Source organism: Glandiceps talaboti, chromosome 14 (genome assembly GCF_964340395.1).
Source record: "Glandiceps talaboti chromosome 14, keGlaTala1.1, whole genome shotgun sequence".
Classification (NCBI taxonomy): domain Eukaryota; kingdom Metazoa; phylum Hemichordata; class Enteropneusta; family Spengelidae; genus Glandiceps; species Glandiceps talaboti.
In genome coordinates this window covers 6929059-6947633 of record NC_135562.1, presented here as the reverse complement: position 1 = coordinate 6947633, position 18575 = coordinate 6929059, and the positions used below count along the sequence as shown (strand labels likewise).

At 38.8% G+C, this 18575-nt stretch overlaps 1 protein-coding gene across 1 annotated transcript in view; it reads left to right on the top strand.

The window, feature by feature from the left end:
- The window catches only part of LOC144445644 (nucleoprotein TPR-like), a 47727-nt gene extending 29690 nt beyond the window's left edge, over positions 1–18037 (top strand). Inside the window, exons 41-58 of the mRNA XM_078135269.1 lie at positions 1372–1447; positions 1893–2140; positions 2830–2951; positions 3429–3655; positions 3845–4174; positions 5095–5239; positions 5573–5648; positions 6128–6364; positions 7015–7167; positions 10118–10247; positions 10992–11248; positions 11957–12022; positions 13090–13199; positions 13326–13414; positions 14055–14352; positions 14788–14969; positions 15090–15293; positions 16616–18037. Of these exons, the coding sequence (XP_077991395.1) occupies positions 1372–1447; positions 1893–2140; positions 2830–2951; positions 3429–3655; positions 3845–4174; positions 5095–5239; positions 5573–5648; positions 6128–6364; positions 7015–7167; positions 10118–10247; positions 10992–11248; positions 11957–12022; positions 13090–13199; positions 13326–13414; positions 14055–14352; positions 14788–14969; positions 15090–15293; positions 16616–16674 (3009 nt within the window). The 3' untranslated portion in view covers positions 16675–18037. The remainder of the gene's footprint in view (positions 1–1371; positions 1448–1892; positions 2141–2829; positions 2952–3428; positions 3656–3844; positions 4175–5094; positions 5240–5572; positions 5649–6127; positions 6365–7014; positions 7168–10117; positions 10248–10991; positions 11249–11956; positions 12023–13089; positions 13200–13325; positions 13415–14054; positions 14353–14787; positions 14970–15089; positions 15294–16615) is intronic.
- The last annotated feature ends 538 nt before the right edge of the window (positions 18038–18575 follow it).

Genomic DNA, 18575 nt, shown 5'->3' with positions numbered 1-18575 from the left:
ACACCTTAGAAAAAGAAGGCAATAAAAATTATGTAATTTTAAGTCATTTAGACAGAGTATATTATATATTGTTTAGAAAGATTGAACAGCCAGCTACTAGTCACAAATTTTAATCTGAATATCAATGAATAGCAGTGCTCAAATTTATGATTCCTTTTCTCAGACAAGGATAAAGAACAACTTCAAAATTAGTGAACATATGATTGAATAAAAACTTTGAGAAATCCTAATCTTGTAACCACTTGTTTCATTTTTACAACTGTTACATTGCCATGTTTATCATTCCCTCTTCAAATTCATGACGAGTTTAGAAAAAAAAACATTTTGAAGAAAATAAACTCCCTGACTTTCAAAAGTACCAAATGTGAACGAAAAACTTACAAATAATACAGTCAAACAAACTTTAAAATAATTTATTTTTATTTTTAATTACCATCACTGGCATGATTTGGTCAAATGACAGTATTAGTTACATATTGTAAACTTGATACGGAAAGCTGACATTAGGTGTCCTTGAAACTCTGAAATCTTGAACTAAAACTATCAACAACGTCAACGTTAGGATGCATGATGCTTTGTAATACCACTGTAATTATTTTCTGATTTGCACAACAAGTTCATTCGTCATGTCTGACCGGGCGCACATGCATCGGCCGTCTATAGTGGCCATGCTAGTGATCACGCATTGATTCAGTGCCCAACATTCACATGTGTCACTGTCAACATCATGCAGCACGATCCCCTAACGCAGCTTTGACGGAATCAAAATACACATGTACTCATTTTGTTTAACCCATCAACAAATGAATATCACAACCTGTCCCATAAAATTTGGTTTACTAAGGCTTATGTGGCAGATAGATGTTCCGATTTCCCGTAGCAAGTTCAGTGTTTCGCACACGTCAGTGAGTAGGTCAGAGGTCGCGACAGTGACGGTAGACAAAACATGGGAAGAGAGACGTCCATTTCGGCGTCTCATCTACTCGACTCCCTCTAATGTTTCAATTGAAGATTATGTTTATCAAAGTTGATCTTTTTGTGCATTTTATTGCATGTTAACAATAGAACTGCGCGTTGTCACTGTATCTTATATGATGTCAACAAAACTGCATGTCGCTTACGGAGTCAGTATATATACTTTTTGTGGTATTGACGCCAGGGTCTGTTCCTGGACTTAGGTGTCTGCCCTACAATGAATGCGCCAAAATGACGCAAGGTGGGACAATTATTGCGTCATTTGTAATTTTAGGGGGCCAATGTCGCAAGGCCGCGGCCTCGGCAGAACACTGTAGTCTGACTTAATCGTTACAGAAGTCTTTGAAGTGATAAGTGAAAGGTGTTGTAAAGATGTTTATTTGATGTTTATTTCAGACTCAACTCACTGAGAAGGATGAGAAAACTAAGAAACTGTTGATGAATGCTAGACAAAAGATAACTCAGTTGACAGGTGAGTTAGACAAATGATATCTCAGTCAGTGTTTTTGCTAACGTTGGTAACAGAAAAGGAGAAAGGGGTAGAGACAAAGATAACATAGAAGTGAAGGTAAACCAGAGTTTGCAAAGTAAACAGATCTTGCCAAAAACTAATAAGTTCTCCCCATTACTCCAATGAGTAGATATACCAAATTCTTTTCAATTGAGCCAACCGTTTTTGAGAAAATGGTGGACCACACAGGCAGACAGATAGACAGACAATCTAAAACCTAATTATAACATCTCCCCTTACTGGAGGTAATAAATACTGCACTTACAGTTAATTATCTTTGGGCATCATGTGCATAATACCAGATATGCATTGTTTGTATTGATTTATTGATACTGATTGATACATGTATTGATTTATTGACACTGATTGATACATGTATTGATTTATTGATATCGGTTCTTTGCAGGACAAAGAGACAGACAAAATGCAGAATGTGAAGAATTAAAGAACAAAGTAAGTTCTGCAGAGAAAGAGAAAGATGAGAAGGAGAAACAAGCTAGTGCTATGAAATCACAATATGACCGTGTGAGTCAACAGTTTGAACAACAGCTGAAAGAAGCAAAGGAAGAAATAGAACAACTAAAACAAAGTCAGAAAGAGGAATTAGAGAAGAAACAAAAAGAACTGGAAGAACTTGAACGGCTAAGACAAAAGGTATGATACCAGAACATAGACATAATTCTTCCTCCCCCCTCATACATACATACATACATACATACATACATACATACATACATACATACATACATACATACATACATACATACATACATACAATTATCATACATACATACATACATACATACATACATACATACATACATACATACACACATACACACACACACATACATACATACATACATACATACATACATACATACATACATACATACATACATACACACATTCACGTGTGCACACACACACACACACACACACACACACACATGCACATGCGCACGCACACACACATGCACACACATCACATGCATTCACGCTAACACACACATGCTTGCTCCCACCATTATACATGTATTTGTTTAGTTTAGGGAATGGTTTGTTCCAGAAAGATGGTATTGCTTGCTCCAACTGCCAGTGGCATTCAGTGCTCCTGTTACATATGACCAAAACATTGTTGTCATGCAGCAAGATTGGAGATGGTGAACTTATTAATTAATGCCTGATATTGAACAAAACACAGCGACACAAGAAGTTGTAAAATGACTGACTGACCTGTCTGTTCTGATTCACACTGTCCAAACAACTGTTCGTTTTCACAATGTAGAGCATACAGAGAGTTCTGTTTGAACTGATTTTTGATGTATTATGATATACTACAGGTACAAGATTTACAGAAACAGACAGAAGAACAGCAAAAACAGTTGGCTGAAGCACAGCAACAACAACAGCAGCAACAGCAACAACCACCACAACAAGCTGTACCGGCAACAGAAAGACCAAGGTATGTGTGTCATCTAGCAACCATGAGAATAAGCTGTAGCAGCCATTGAGAAACCAAAGTAAAGATTTATTCCATTACATGCTCTGACACCCTAGCAATGTTATTCCCACAATTCAATTTCCTTTACAACTAGCAATTATGTTCATTTAAACATTACCGTATTTCGTAGCTAGTATACAGGGACTAGATGTATGTATTTGGTCCCATACAAATTCCTCCCCCAAAACAGTGTTATTAATATTTAGTTTCATCTTATACAAAGCTTTTCTCTGAAATGTCCATGTCGTCAGGCTTGTGTTTCACCCTTGCAAGTCATGTGATTAATTTGCATAGCATCACCTGATAGTTCATGATGTAGATTTCAGGTAGGTTGATAACCATTGTTATGACTAGGGGTTGCTGTATATTGACATTTTGATTGCTATAGCAACCAGTTGCCCATGGTAACAAACTGTACCTTTGTTTTGTTTCTTGCAGCACAACAAGAGAAGAACCTCCCCCCACTGCTAATATAAAACCCATGGCTACACCCAGTGGGTCTGCTGTTACCAAACCTACAGCTTCAGCTGGGGCATTGAAGGTGACAGCCAGTATCCGACCAATGGCCATCAGTCCAGCTACTGTGTCACAGACTCCCACAGCCACTGTCATACCAACCACCATTGATAGTCCATCATCCATGAATCAGGCTGAAAGTACACAAGGTCTGTTGCCATGCCAACCACCATTGATAGCATATCATCTATGAATTAAGCTGGAAATATACAATTAATGTTATCATGCTGATCACATAGTACTTTTTAGCACAGAACTTAGATGGGAGGGAGTATACAATATAATGCATGCATATGTTGAACTTTAACCCTGTGTGTCTGAACTTTGACCTTTTGTAGAATCTTCAGAACAGCCAATGGAAACCCCTGTTGTTATTATCATGCCATCACCAGTACAGGCAGTACAGCCAACTCAGCAAACCCCACCAATCAGTGAGCCTCAACCGCAACCGCAGGCACAACCAGAACCAACACCAACGCCTGAACAAGAACCCACACAAGAACCTGTAACACAGCACCAAGCAGAACCTGTAACACAACACCAACCAGAACCTGTAACGCAACACCAAGCAGAATCTGTAACACAGCACCAGGCACAACCTGTAACACAACACCAAGCGGAACCCGAGACACAGCAACCTGAGCTGGATATAGTCCAGGAACAGCAAGGTTTGTTTTTTTAGTTTTCAAAGATCAGGGATTCAATCTCAGGTTTTCACTTTAGTTTTATCTTATCACTGGGGGGGGGGGGAGGGGGGGGGGGGATACAGATTATATGCATACAATCATCAACAAGTTCTTTTGGCCAGGACCACATTTTGTATATCTCTGCGCAACTGTTTTTGGCATTTACAGTTTAGTCTTCCTTTGCATGTCACAAAACAGTTTGTTATATTATGCGCTTGCAAAGGAGACTCTCTTCTAGGAAAAAACAAAACAAAAACAAACAGATCAATGAACAGACTGAATAACATACCATATTTCAGTTATAAACTTTCACACCATTCCACATATTATGACCACTAGATGGCACCCTACATTTGGCAGAGGGAAGGCTAAAATTTTGTCATGGCCACTAATTGTGTAACAGTGCAAGGAGCCATGACAAAATATGTGTAAAAGAATTCTGAGACTGTATTTTCTGAAAAGAGCATTACTGTTGTGGTCAGGCATGTTTTGATTCTTGGTTTTGTCACTAAGAAAACAGTACAGAGGGAACAACATCCAAAAATGAGTGGCAACTTTGTGTTTCAAATCTTTATGCTGTAATACTCAACTATTCTCACCCTCACTTCTGACCCCAAAATGGCTTAAGAACAGCACTCCTAGTGGTCAAAACATAGAATCTTTATCTCTCTGCTAATGGCTTATTGGTACTCACTTTTGTCCAAGCTGAGAGTAAGCATTAGGGATAAGAATACATTTAGACCCTGAAACAGCATTGGTTTGTTTTTCTCGCACTCATAATCACTCTTCAACACTTCCCTTCTTTTGACAATTTGTCACCACTGAAATTTTTGGAAATTGAAGACATTTTACTGAAGATTGTCCATGCTTATGCTGCGGTTTATCTGTGTTGTTTTTTTCAGTTGAACCTGAGGTGCCAACCCCTCCTGTACAGATTATCATAACTCAGCCCACACCAACTGAATCTGAACCTACTCCTACAGCGACTACATCCACTGCTGTCACTGCACCTGTATCTATCAAAAGACCAAGGGAAGAAGCAGAGAGGTAGGTACAATGGTATGAGTGACTCCTATTGGGCCCTTTAGGTCATGTGATATGAATGTACCAATGGGGGTATGGTCATGTGATGTGAATACACCATTGGGAGATGATCATGTGATATGAATGCACATGGGAGAATCTGATCATGTGATGTGAATACACCAATAAGAGAATCTGATCATGTGATATGAATGCACCAATAGTAGAATCTGATCATGTGATGTGAATGCACAAATGATAGAATCTGATCATGTGATGTGAATGCACCAATAGGAGTCCAGCCAACACTCACTTCTTCATATTCATAATGATTTCGTTATTTTTATACTACATCAGTGAACAAGAAGCTGATGAAAGAAGTGCCGCAAGATCCGGTGAAAAGAAACAGAGACTAGATACAGAAGACGTAGTGGTAAGTGAGCTGTCACATCTGTGATATGAATGCACCAATAGTAGAATCTGATCATGTGATGTGAATGCACCAATAGTAGAATCTGATCATGTGATGTGAATGCACCAATAGTAGAATCTGATCATGTGATGTGAATGCACCAATAGTAGAATCTGATCATGTGATGTGAATGCACCAATAGTAGAATCTGATTATTTCCAACTTGTATCATGGATTCTAGATATCCTTCAACAACCCTATGTTTGAAATATTGGTAGATTTATTGTCTGCTATTTGTAAACCTGGAATCTTTTGCTGAAGACTTAGTTACAGCCTAGTGCTGTACTTCTTACATACAGACCTGGTTAAATTTTAAATCAAACCCAGCCGACACCAGGCAGGTTCGAACCCAGACTGCAGAGGTAAGAGGTGTACGAGCTAACAACTCGGCCACCGACAACCCGTTTACCATCAAATTTACAAATATTTTTGTTCTTCAGGAACAAGAAACAGAACCTGTGGCAGAAGTTGAACCTGTTGTTGAGGAGACATCAGAAAGTCAAGAACAAAACCAGGTAGAACAAAGTTCTGAAGTTCAACAACAAGAACCAGTCACACAGGCAGTAAGTGGGGAAGAAGCTGTCACTGAAACAGCACCACCAGTGGTACAAGAGGGAGAGGATGATGGTGATGATGATGTCATAGTTTTAGATAGTGACCCTGAAGAGCAGGATGTGGTAAGATCAATGTTATAGCTCTTTAATTATCCTTTAGGAATCACAAAAGTAATGTACAGATTACAAGCCAACCACTCTAACCATTCAACTATTACGACTCCCATAACCAGCAATGTACAGATTACAAGCCAACCACTCTAACCATTCAACTATTACGACTCCCATAACCAGCAATGTACAGATTACAAGCCAACCACTCTCACCATTCAACTATTATGACTCCCATAACCAGCAATGTACAGATTACAAGCCAACCTCTTTAACCCTCTTGGTGGTGGTGGTGTGTGTGTGTGTGGGGGGGGGGGGGGGAAGTATTTGTTTGTATGCACAAAAAACTGGGAAAAACAGGGTTTATCATAACTCAACAACCACCAATGTACAGATTACAACTTACATTCAACCATCATGACTCAACAACCAGCAATGTACAGATTACAAGCCAACCACTCTAACCATTCAACCATCACGACTCCCACAACCAGTAATGTACAGATTACAAGCCAACCACTCTAACCATTCAACCATCATAACTTCACTGTACATTGTCCATTAACCTTTGCTCTCAAACCATGTATCCTCCAATGCAGTCAAAACTTTTCAAAATAAACATACGGTCAGGTAACAAACATAGTGTTTTTTGTATAACGCAGAGAGAGGAAGAGGGCCAATGGCAAGTTGTCAGAGAGGAGGAAGAGGGAGAAGAGGAGGGGGGATACGAAGGGGAGGAGGAAGATGAAGCCTATGAGGAGGAGGAATATGATGAGGGGATCACTGATGCTGTTCATGGAGCAGAAATTTATGAGGTAATGACTTTTAAAAAATGTAATAATAATGATAAAATCAAATTCAGCAGTTCAAATACAACCACCACTGTAACCTTGTAGTAAGGCATAAAAAAAATTGTGTCTAGTTCATGTAGTTAGGGAGGGAGGGAGGGAGGGAGGGAGGGAGGGAGGGAGGGAGGGAGAGAGAGAGAGAGAGAGAGAGAGAGAGAGAGAGAGAGAGAGAGAGAGAGAGAGAGAGAGAGAGAGAGAGAGAGAGAGAGAGAAATTATGGTGATGAGGCATGTAAACATGGTATATTATATGTATATATATATATATAACTCGGTGAGTATCAATCTGCTATAAGACAGTGCTCTATACCGCAGTGGCAGAGCGTAATAGTTTTGGTAGTACTGGAACTCTTTCTTGGGTGTAACTCGGAGTTTCACGCATATTGCGATCATCAGACACTCTGAGGCCTACTCTCTGGGTGTGCTGTATATATAGAGTGTAGACAATAGAAATACCATCACTATTGTCTGTGTCGGTGGGTAGGTGTTGTATGTGTGGAGGTGTTGGTTGTTATTGTGTGGGTTATTGGGTGCGGACAAGTAAGTGTTGGCGGGTTGTTCCATGTTGGGCTTTGATGTTCCGTTAGTTAACGGGTTTAATAGTTTAGGTGATAGATGCTCTATTGAAGTTGGACAAATAAAACTTATTCTCGTGTCGGCATTTGGATATCAACTCAGTTCTTTTGTTTAGTGTGGAGCTTTTGTCTGCTTTAATAATAGTTAGTTTTTCGGTTAAACACAGGTTGCATCGTTTTGTTTTATTGGTGTATGCTTGGGCTTTCTTGTTGATGGACCAGGATACGGAAAAAGGCTCATTGTTTCTTTTCAGTTTCCAAATGTGTTTTGATAGTTCTGTGCTGTTTTCGTGTTTTTCATGTTTGAATGACTGTTTGTGGTTGGCGTATCTCTGTTTGAAGTTGTTCTCTGTTAGACCGATATATACTTTTGTTTGTTTTCCGTGGACGGTGGCTTGGTATACGATGTTTTCCGTTTGGCATTCGCCGTTCAGAGGGCAGGTGTCTTTCTGTCTGCAATTACAGGGTTTTTGAGTGGGTTTAGTTTCGCTGTTGGAGATGGTGGCGTTATGCGCTTTGATTATGGTAGCCATGTTTGGCATGCAGCTATAACTGACTTTGACATTGTTTCTGTTGAATATTTTGCGTAACTTAGAGTCTGCTGGGAAATGTTTTGTGATTAGGTTGAGGAATCGTTTGCCTACATTGGTGGCTACATTTTTGCTGTATGGTGGGTTAAACCAGATGGTGTTTCTATTTCTGTTTTTCTTGTTTTTCTGCGTCGGGGTGCTGGTGTACGCGATGTTCTCTTTGTGGCCGCTGGTTTTTAGTGCATTTTGGTACAGTGGGGCTGCCTGATCTCTCCTCTTTGATAAAACCAAACCATGGGTAAAAAAGAATAGCAATGGATCATTTGACGTCACAATGGGAAGCAACGACGGGGCCGAAATATGCGAACTGGTCGGAATATTCATGCTACACAAATTAGCCAAAAAATACGGTAAAGAAAACATAGGTCTATATAGGGACGACGGACTAGCCCCCTTCAAGAACATCACCGGAAGTAAATCAGAAAGTATCAGAAAAGACATAACTAAAACCTTCAAAGCCATGGGGTTAAAAATAACCATACTCACCAATCTGAAAACCGTCAACTTTCTAGACATAACGCTCAACCTCAACAACGGTAAATATTACCCTTACAGGAAACCCAACGACAACCCCATGTACATACACACACAGTCTAACCACCCACCCAGCATCATCAAGAACATATCGTCAGCCATCGGCCGTAGAATTTCCGACATATCATCCGACGAACACATCTTCAATCAGGCAGCCCCACTGTACCAAAATGCACTAAAAACCAGCGGCCACAAAGAGAACATCGCGTACACCAGCACCCCGACGCAGAAAAACAAGAAAAACAGAAATAGAAACACCATCTGGTTTAACCCACCATACAGCAAAAATGTAGCCACCAATGTAGGCAAACGATTCCTCAACCTAATCACAAAACATTTCCCAGCAGACTCTAAGTTACGCAAAATATTCAACAGAAACAATGTCAAAGTCAGTTATAGCTGCATGCCAAACATGGCTACCATAATCAAAGCGCATAACGCCACCATCTCCAACAGCGAAACTAAACCCACTCAAAAACCCTGTAATTGCAGACAGAAAGACACCTGCCCTCTGAACGGCGAATGCCAAACGGAAAACATCGTATACCAAGCCACCGTCCACGGAAAACAAACAAAAGTATATATCGGTCTAACAGAGAACAACTTCAAACAGAGATACGCCAACCACAAACAGTCATTCAAACATGAAAAACACGAAAACAGCACAGAACTATCAAAACACATTTGGAAACTGAAAAGAAACAATGAGCCTTTTTCCGTATCCTGGTCCATCAACAAGAAAGCCCAAGCATACACCAATAAAACAAAACGATGCAACCTGTGTTTAACCGAAAAACTAACTATTATTAAAGCAGACAAAAGCTCCACACTAAACAAAAGAACTGAGTTGATATCCAAATGCCGACACGAGAATAAGTTTTATTTGTCCAACTTCAATAGAGCATCTATCACCTAAACTATTAAACCCGTTAACTAACGGAACATCAAAGCCCAACATGGAACAACCCGCCAACACTTACTTGTCCGCACCCAATAACCCACACAATAACAACCAACACCTCCACACATACAACACCTACCCACCGACACAGACAATAGTGATGGTATTTCTATTGTCTACACTCTATATATACAGCACACCCAGAGAGTAGGCCTCAGAGTGTCTGATGATCGCAATATGCGTGAAACTCCGAGTTACACCCAAGAAAGAGTTCCAGTACTACCAAAACTATATATATATATATATATATATATACAGGTAGAGGATTATGATGATGAAGCACAGATGGAAGAAGGTGGTGAAGAAGAAGAAGAGATGGAAGAACAGATGGATGACGGAGAACAAGAACAACAGATGGAGGAGGAAGAGGAGGTAGTGGAAATCATTGGTAAGTTTATCTGCAATGATTTCATATTTTTTGCAGATATTAAGGTCTCCTTGCACACAAGTACTACTCTCTGCAGTGACTGTCATAGAGTTATAATTATACTTCATTGTATTCCATTTGCTGGGCTTTTCTTGTAAGTGGAGGCCATCAGAATTAGGTATGGTTATTATTCTGTGCAGGAACAGCTTTTTTTTGTAGTTCTGTGAGACAATCTGGCATTGGACTGTAACTACATTTTCATGTGATTGTATTTATTAAAAGTGTTAGAGTTTGCCATGCTTAGTTAGCTCCTTTGTGACAAGAGTTGCAAAGGGAGGTAATGTATTTGTGATGTGTGTCTGTCTGTCTGTCTCTCAGTCCCTCTGTTCCTGTCTGTCTGTCTGTCTGTCTGTCTGTCTGTCTGTCAGTCTGTCTGTCCCTCTGTTCCTGTCTGGCTGGCTGGCTAACTGTCTGTCTCTACCTGTCTATCTGTCTGACTGTCTGTGTCTGTGTCTGTGTCTGTCTGGCCGGCTGTATCTTGTCTATCTGTCTGTGTCTGTCTGTCTGTCTGTCTGTCTGTCTGTCTGTACATGTACATCTGCAAACGTTGACTCAGTATATCAGTTCTTGTATGCAAGATGTTTGTATTTGAGATCTTGTTTATGTTTGTTTATCATTAATATGATAAGAACTTTTGAACAATTTCCTATAAAATTCCGAGTACAGTTAAAGTTCAGATTTCTGTAAATTTTCGTTGTATATCAGATCCAGATGATGAGAATGGGGATGAACAAGACCAGGTAGCAATGGAAGCACAGAGTGGTGACCAAAATGAAGAACAACCAGCACCAGACAATGGACAACAAGGAAGACAACCACCACAAATACAGATACATGTTGTACCACCAGAACCTGAACAACAGCAGCAACAACTACAACAGCAACAACAGCAGCAGACCCCACCACAGCAACCATCCCCACAGCAATCTACTCCAGAGGCAGCAGCTCAAGTACCTACACAGGTGAGGTGATTTTGTTCATGCACTACAAAAGCATAGGTGGTGTAAAGGTCAATTCAGCAATGTAGTGCGGAAAAGTAGAAATGCATTAACTTTTGTACAATATTCTCACAAAATCAAATTGTGATACAATGTTTACTATCCGGCCCATTGCAGTAGAATACATAACGTTTAACATGTAATGCATTTTTCCAAACTTCGATGACTACAACCCATAACACCCAAGTGAAGTGATTCCACTGTGTCACAGTAATTTACAACCCATAACACCCAAGTGAAGTGATTCCACTGTGTCACAGTAATTTACAACCCATAACACCCAAGTGAATTGATTCCACAGTCACAGTAATTTACAACCCATAACACCCAAGTGAAGTGATTCCACTGTGTCACAGTAATTTACAACCCATAACACCCAAGTGAAGTGATTCCACTGTGTCACAGCAATTTACAGCCCATAACACCCAAGTGAAGTGATTCCACACTGTCACAGTAATTTACAACCCATAAAACCCAAGTGAAGTGATTCCACTGTGTGCCACACTTGTATTTGTTTTCATTTGGCAAGAGTCAGTGTGTCTGAAGTGTTCTCTTTATCTACCAATATTGTATGAATCGTGATTAAAAATACATTTGTGACATTGTTTTGGCAAGCTTAGGTGAAAGCGGCTGTATGTAATTCTGACTTGAAGTTATCTATTTTCATAACAGAGACTACCAATGAGAACAGAAAGACTGCCCTCTCTAGGAAGACAACTGCCAACATTCTCCTTCGTGGTTAGTATTGTATTGAAATGATACTTTGTTTATGTCCAAATAGGGAACTTGCAAACCCGCCATGTTGAATGTTGCATCATGGGAAATACGATAATAAATACTAATGAATTGGTATTGTAAACAATACTGTTACATTGTTTGCAACTACGAATGATCGATTCATAGTTACCCTGACCATTGTGGGTGGTTTATTTTATCGGTAGCTCCAGATTAGGTATTACGATAACCACTGATAATCCCAGTCCTTTGCATCTGAGCATGCTCAGTCTGGATTGCAAGTTCCCTATTACACCATCCTCTTAAGATATGTCGTTTCAAGTTAAAACCATGGCTGCTAAAAAGATTCATTGCATATTTGTCATGAAATCTGTAATTTGTAATGTTAGAAGCATTATGCTATGCACGAGCCAGGTTCAACAAAAAATATGAAAGATATACTCTGGTCATTCTACGTGACAACACGCGTCAATGTCATGCCAATGTCTATTTCACGGGTTCTGCTGTATTCGAGTCAAAATGCTCAAAATTACCATTACTTTCCCTGATTTTTTTGTATTACTGGAGATGGTATGATATTATTCCCTAATATTTTTCTTCATTCAGCCAGATAATACTCATGACCTAAGGGTTGCCACTATGAGTCTAGCGCCTCGTAGTGACAAGGGCCCCTTAGGTCACTTGTATTTTCCTTGGCTGAACAAAGAAAATATTAGGGAATAATATCTAGTTAATACAATAGTGTCTCAACTCTAATGTCTACACCAATGTTTAATTTATCAGTAGTTGTAAACACTCTGTTAACATCAAAAGGATCATTGAAATTGACTATAAATTAATATTTAAGGTTAATCATATTTACTTATATCCCTACCCCCTCCCCCTCCCGTCAATATATTGATTATGTCTTTGTAAAGGTATTTACCACCAGCCCCAGTTCAGTAGGTCAATAACATGTTTTGCATTTAACCCCGGTTGAATAAGTTAAAAATGTCTGTGTAGTACCCCAAATTAGTTGGTTAACCCTCAGTTTATGGATAGGTTAATAATGTCTTTGTATTACCCCCAAGGGTCAAGGGTCAGGCGTTCCATTTGAGGACATGGGAGATGATTGCAGAGTTCCAAGTACTCCTACTTTATTTGTACCAAAGAGAACTGATGGCTTTGCTGAAGCACTCAAGTAAGTCAGCATCCTTATGTAAAAGTCAACAATTTGTTCATATTTGGTAAATCTCACATGTCCCACTTAGCTTTCTGATTAAATTTGTCACCATTCTAAGTAAGAGCATTTTTTTTTTGGTTTTAGTTCACCCCAGATTCAGCAAGTCCGATTTCAGTTCAATCCTCCAGAAGAAGGAGCAAGACAGGGACTAGCCCAGCTAGCAACACAAGGAGGTAATGTCAAAGGTTAAAGGTTGAAGGTCACCAAGAAAATTGTATTGCTCACTGAGTATCACCCTTAGTATAGGCATCTTATTTTTTTCAAGTTAATATTTTTGGTTTGGTTTGATGATCAGACTAATGAAACTGCGATTTTTAAATGTCAGTCAAAATGATAAAGTCTTTGTTTTCTTGTTAGTCACAACATAGTAAAGGCTAGGGACATCCGAGTTTGGTGCATCACAGGCAATTGCGATCCATCAGTGCCACCAAATTGGCTTGAAGGGCACACTTTTGTTTTGTCAAAACTTAAACTTTAAAGGCCAGCGTTTCATTCCAGGTTCTTGCATTAGTGTTATCTTATCAATGGAACCATAAGGATTAGATACATTGTAGGCCAACTTTATATATAGCTTTGTAAATCAATTGTTTTTCACACCTAATGTTTACTCCTTTTTCGGAGTGGGCCTTTAACGAAAATTGACAATGAATGAGTACAGTAAGGCTTTAACAAACATTCATATATTTTTACAAAACAGAGGAAGATATAGAAATAGTAAATTTATAATTACTCATAGCTGCAATTTAACAAAAAATAGAACTTCATAACTCAAAGAATAACATATAAAAAATTTTCTAATCTCATTTTTTACAGCACTTGGAATGGATGACACACAAGTAGAAATCCTTGGTGAGGAGGACGGCGGTGGTCGTAGTGTTCCGACAACTCCATATCAGTCTCACTCGCCAGTTGTACAGTTTCCAAGCTCAGAGTCGAGTGCTGATACACAGGAAGAGAGTTCTCAGTCTGTACCAGTGTCTGTCATTGAAACAGCCACGACAAGTGAGACAACTACAGATGTGATAGCGACAGAACATGCATCGGAGAGTACAGTGCCAGTCGTAGAAGAAGAATGTCTGGAAGGAGACGGTGAAGATACCACACAGGATGAGTAAGATATATACCATTACTTTCAAGATATATACCATGACTTTCAAGATATATACCATGACTTGCATGACTGTCACTGATTTCTCCCCCCCCCCCCACCCCACCCCAACATTTATTTGTTTATTTACTGTAAAACATGGCAGTTGTCTGATTCACATAAGTGAACCTCAGAGCCTGTGATACAAAACCCTAGGTCCTAGCCAGTAACAAACAAATATTGTCTACAAATAGAAATTTCCATGATTTTCATAAAAATAATTCCAGTGAACTCAGATGTCTGACAAATAAAACCACATTCAACATGTTAGTTGGATCTTGGGGTAGGTAGAGTTTACATAGTGATCATGGCAATGTATCATATTTCACTTTATGCAGAACTGCATATCTGACAACCACTGAACATCAAATGCTAACTTCAAATTACAATCATTTTCAGGAGTGGTCAGGGGGATACAGTCCTAGAATTAGAAGGCGAAGATGGTGCATCAGACAGTCCTGCACCTAGTGCAGCAATTGAAGAGACACCTGTACCCCCTGCAGGTCAGCCATCCACAGAGAGTGGTGAAACTTCTACTGGAAACGATGCATCTACACAGGAGTCCAGTTCAACTGAAGGAGGTACACATTTAATGTTATTTGAGTATTAAAAAGACTTTAATTCACCCTGTAGTTGCTAACTTTCACTATAGCTTGATTTCCACTGTAGTAATTGTAATATATTTTTTTTTAATTTGATAGGTACCAAGCCCAAACCTACATTGAAAAGGATAGTATGGAGTGACAGTAATACTGGTGGTGCTAGTCAAGGAGCCAGTACAAGTAGTGGACCAGTAGCTGCTAGTAGACCAGCTGGACATCATCCTGCTGGTCGTCCTGGTTACCATCATCACTCATCTGGAACTGGAAGGCGTTTCCTCAGAAGGCCAATGTCAAGGGGATCAGGTATGTGGTAATTTTACTATTACATATTATTAAATTATGTAGAAATTTTACATTTTATGACAGCATTCACAATTAAAACATAATAAATATTAAACATGTTTTGGACATTCAACACTAATGTATAATGAAAATATATTGTGAACTCGCAGTATTTGTGTACATACGACTCAGTAATCAAGCCTTCGGTTTCTACGATAGACACAAACTAAATCTATTGTTGTTCAATGTGGTAGATTACACAAGTGGAGGACAGCAGTTCCTCTGTTGTGTGATTCTAATCACCCTGTGATCAACATAGTGTAAACATTGGAAGTCCCAAAACAGCATTGCAAGTTCATGGACCTCTAAATAAACTAGTTTTCAGAGCTGCCTCCCTACTCAGACTATAATTAAACCAACATCCATTCAATAGCTTATCACTGTTGTCTCAACATGTTGTGACAATAGTTTTAGTTTTGTGTCTATCTTAGTAAATGAAAGACTCACTTACCAGAGTGTGTTGACTCATCAAGTGATTGTGTTTTCCAAACAATGCAGATAAATCATATAAGCCAGAGGCAGCTGTAGTTAGCCATACAGTAAAGTAATACATTTTTTATGGATACAACGTGTAACAGATTACTAAAGCGTTTCAGCTACTTACCCCATTCACTTAGAACGTACATATCAGGTGTAAACATTAACAGTCCAGTAGTGGTCGCTCTAAATATACTCAATTTGTAAACACTGTCACCAGCAGATGAAACCCAACAGTGTCACAATTAGAATATAAACAAATTTGATTGACACTTCATTCATTGATAGTAATCATCTCGGGTCTACCCTTCCCTATGAGTAAACATTCTTTACAGACAGATTACATTTAGAGAGACCAGTTCTGAGGTGATAATTAAAGCAGTCAATATATTGTTATTTTACACCTGATATCAAAATTCCAAGTGAATGGGGCAAGTAACTGACATGTTTATGTTATCTGTTACACCATAGACCCTACACGTGGTCAGTCACGTACGATGTCAGTTCATTTACATATTCGTTTACATAATCGCATCACAAATTTTGAATGAATCGGCAAGATTTTAAGCATAGAGAGACTATCAGGTTTAATAATCCAATTTCTAGCAAGGTGTACTGTTAAAGGGATTCTTACCAACTTTGCCTCAAAGAAATTCTGGCAGAGACGCGTCCCTTTCATGTAGGGTCTATGGTTACACGTTGTATAAACGATTGGATGCATGCTTATATCTGGTGAAGAACCATTTCAAAATTTTGAATGTCCAATATTTATGTATCTTCTCCTCTTCTTATTTTTTTGCCTTCAGGAAGGGGTGCTACACCTAGAGCGATACGGGGAGGCAGAGGGCGAGGTGGACATATGTGATGAATACTGAAAGAGTACATATAAACACAACACAACACAACACCCCCACCCCAGTTATCTCCAAAATAACATATAGAACATAGAGGTAGAACTTATAGAACAGCATTATATGATAGATGTGCATTCAGTAGTATACAGCATTTCTGTGGACAATAGATATAGTACAGTTAGCATAGCCGTCGAGATATTCGCAGACAAGAGTTACTTAAGGATGCTGCAAGATGTTTTGTTGCTCAGGGCATAAATATTTCAACATTCCTAAAGCTAGGCTACCAGATGAGAAATTGCTCAAAATTGAGAATGAAGATGTACATTGTATGTATGAAGATTTCTGATCAAGTGAGTGATGCTAGGATTAATACCATATCAAAATAATTGCATATTGTGTTTAATAAGTAATTTTGAAGGAAAAGTCCTGTTTTCTGCCTTTAGTACACTTGTATTGGTTACTGCTATCAACTTACATAATTAGGATTTTGGGGTGATCACCATGGTAACTTATTGAACTTTAAAATCTTGTAAAGAGACCCAACTTATGTAGATCAACCAGCACCTTGGTTACGTATTGAACTTTGAACTCTTGTAAAGAGGCACTTCTTCACTTGACATGTGTTCAGCCATGACATCACATTACCCATAATTCCTTTGTCATGACACTCTTTGTATTTATGATCATCAGAGGTGATAGCTGTAATCAATACAAGTGTACTGAAGGCAGAAATAAGTCTGACTGGACTTTTCCTTTAAGTTGATAGCAGTAATCAATACAAGTGTACTGAAGGCAGACATAAGTCTGACTGGACTTTTCCTTTAAGTTGATAGCTGTAAGCAATACAAGTGTACTGAAGGCAGACATAAGTCTGACTGAACTTTTCCTTTAAGTTGATAGCAGTAATCAATACAAGTGTACTGAAGGCAGACATAAGTCTGACTGGACTTTTCCTTTAAGTTGATAGCTGTAATCAATACAAGTGTACTGAAGGCAGACATAAGTCTGACTGAACTTTTCCTTTAAGTTGATAGCAGTAATCAATACAAATGAACTGAAGGCAGAAATAAGTCTGACTGGACTTTTCCTTTAAGTTGATAGCAGTAATCAATACAAGTGTACTAAAGGTAAAAATAAGTCTGACTGGACTTTTCCTTTACATCAGGACAGAGTTATAGGTGTCACTGCCTGGGAGATAATTATATGGACAGATTTCACACTTCTGTGCCCTCAGCAACAAAAAAACTTGCGATCTTTATGTGGCTCAACTTCTGGAACTTACTTTTGCAGAGAATATTTTTCCAGTTTTTTTTCATGTCAAGATGTTGTTGAGATGTAATTTGAGAGAGAAAGTGAGAAATTATTTGTCTTACAAAGAGAAAATAAAGTCTTTATATAATCAAGTAATGTATGTATTGTAATTAATTGCTGAAACACTACTATGGAAATCAAGCTACCGGCAAACTAAGGTGGACTAACACTATATACTAGTATACTTTGTAATCAAGGTAGTGTAAACACAGAATAGGGAACTTGCAAACCCGCCATGTTGAATGTTGCATCATGGGAAATGTGCCAGGCCCTTTCACCGTACAAAGTCCTCACCATTTACCCTCTATACCCCCTCCTGTTAAATTTATGAGTACCATATTTATATTTTACCAGCCATCACTTGACTATCATTGTTCTAGATGAGTTATATCAGGTCAAAGGTCAAACCATACTGAGTACATGATAAGATGTGATGAGGTAGGGGTCAGAGGTGAAACACTGCTGTACATCATGTACATGGTACTGTACTCTGGTTAAAATTGAATAAATACATATGTCAGCTGATACAAATAACGACAAGTCATTGTTTACATATATACTAACAATACAATTATTTCAGCAGACAAACTCTACTAGTACA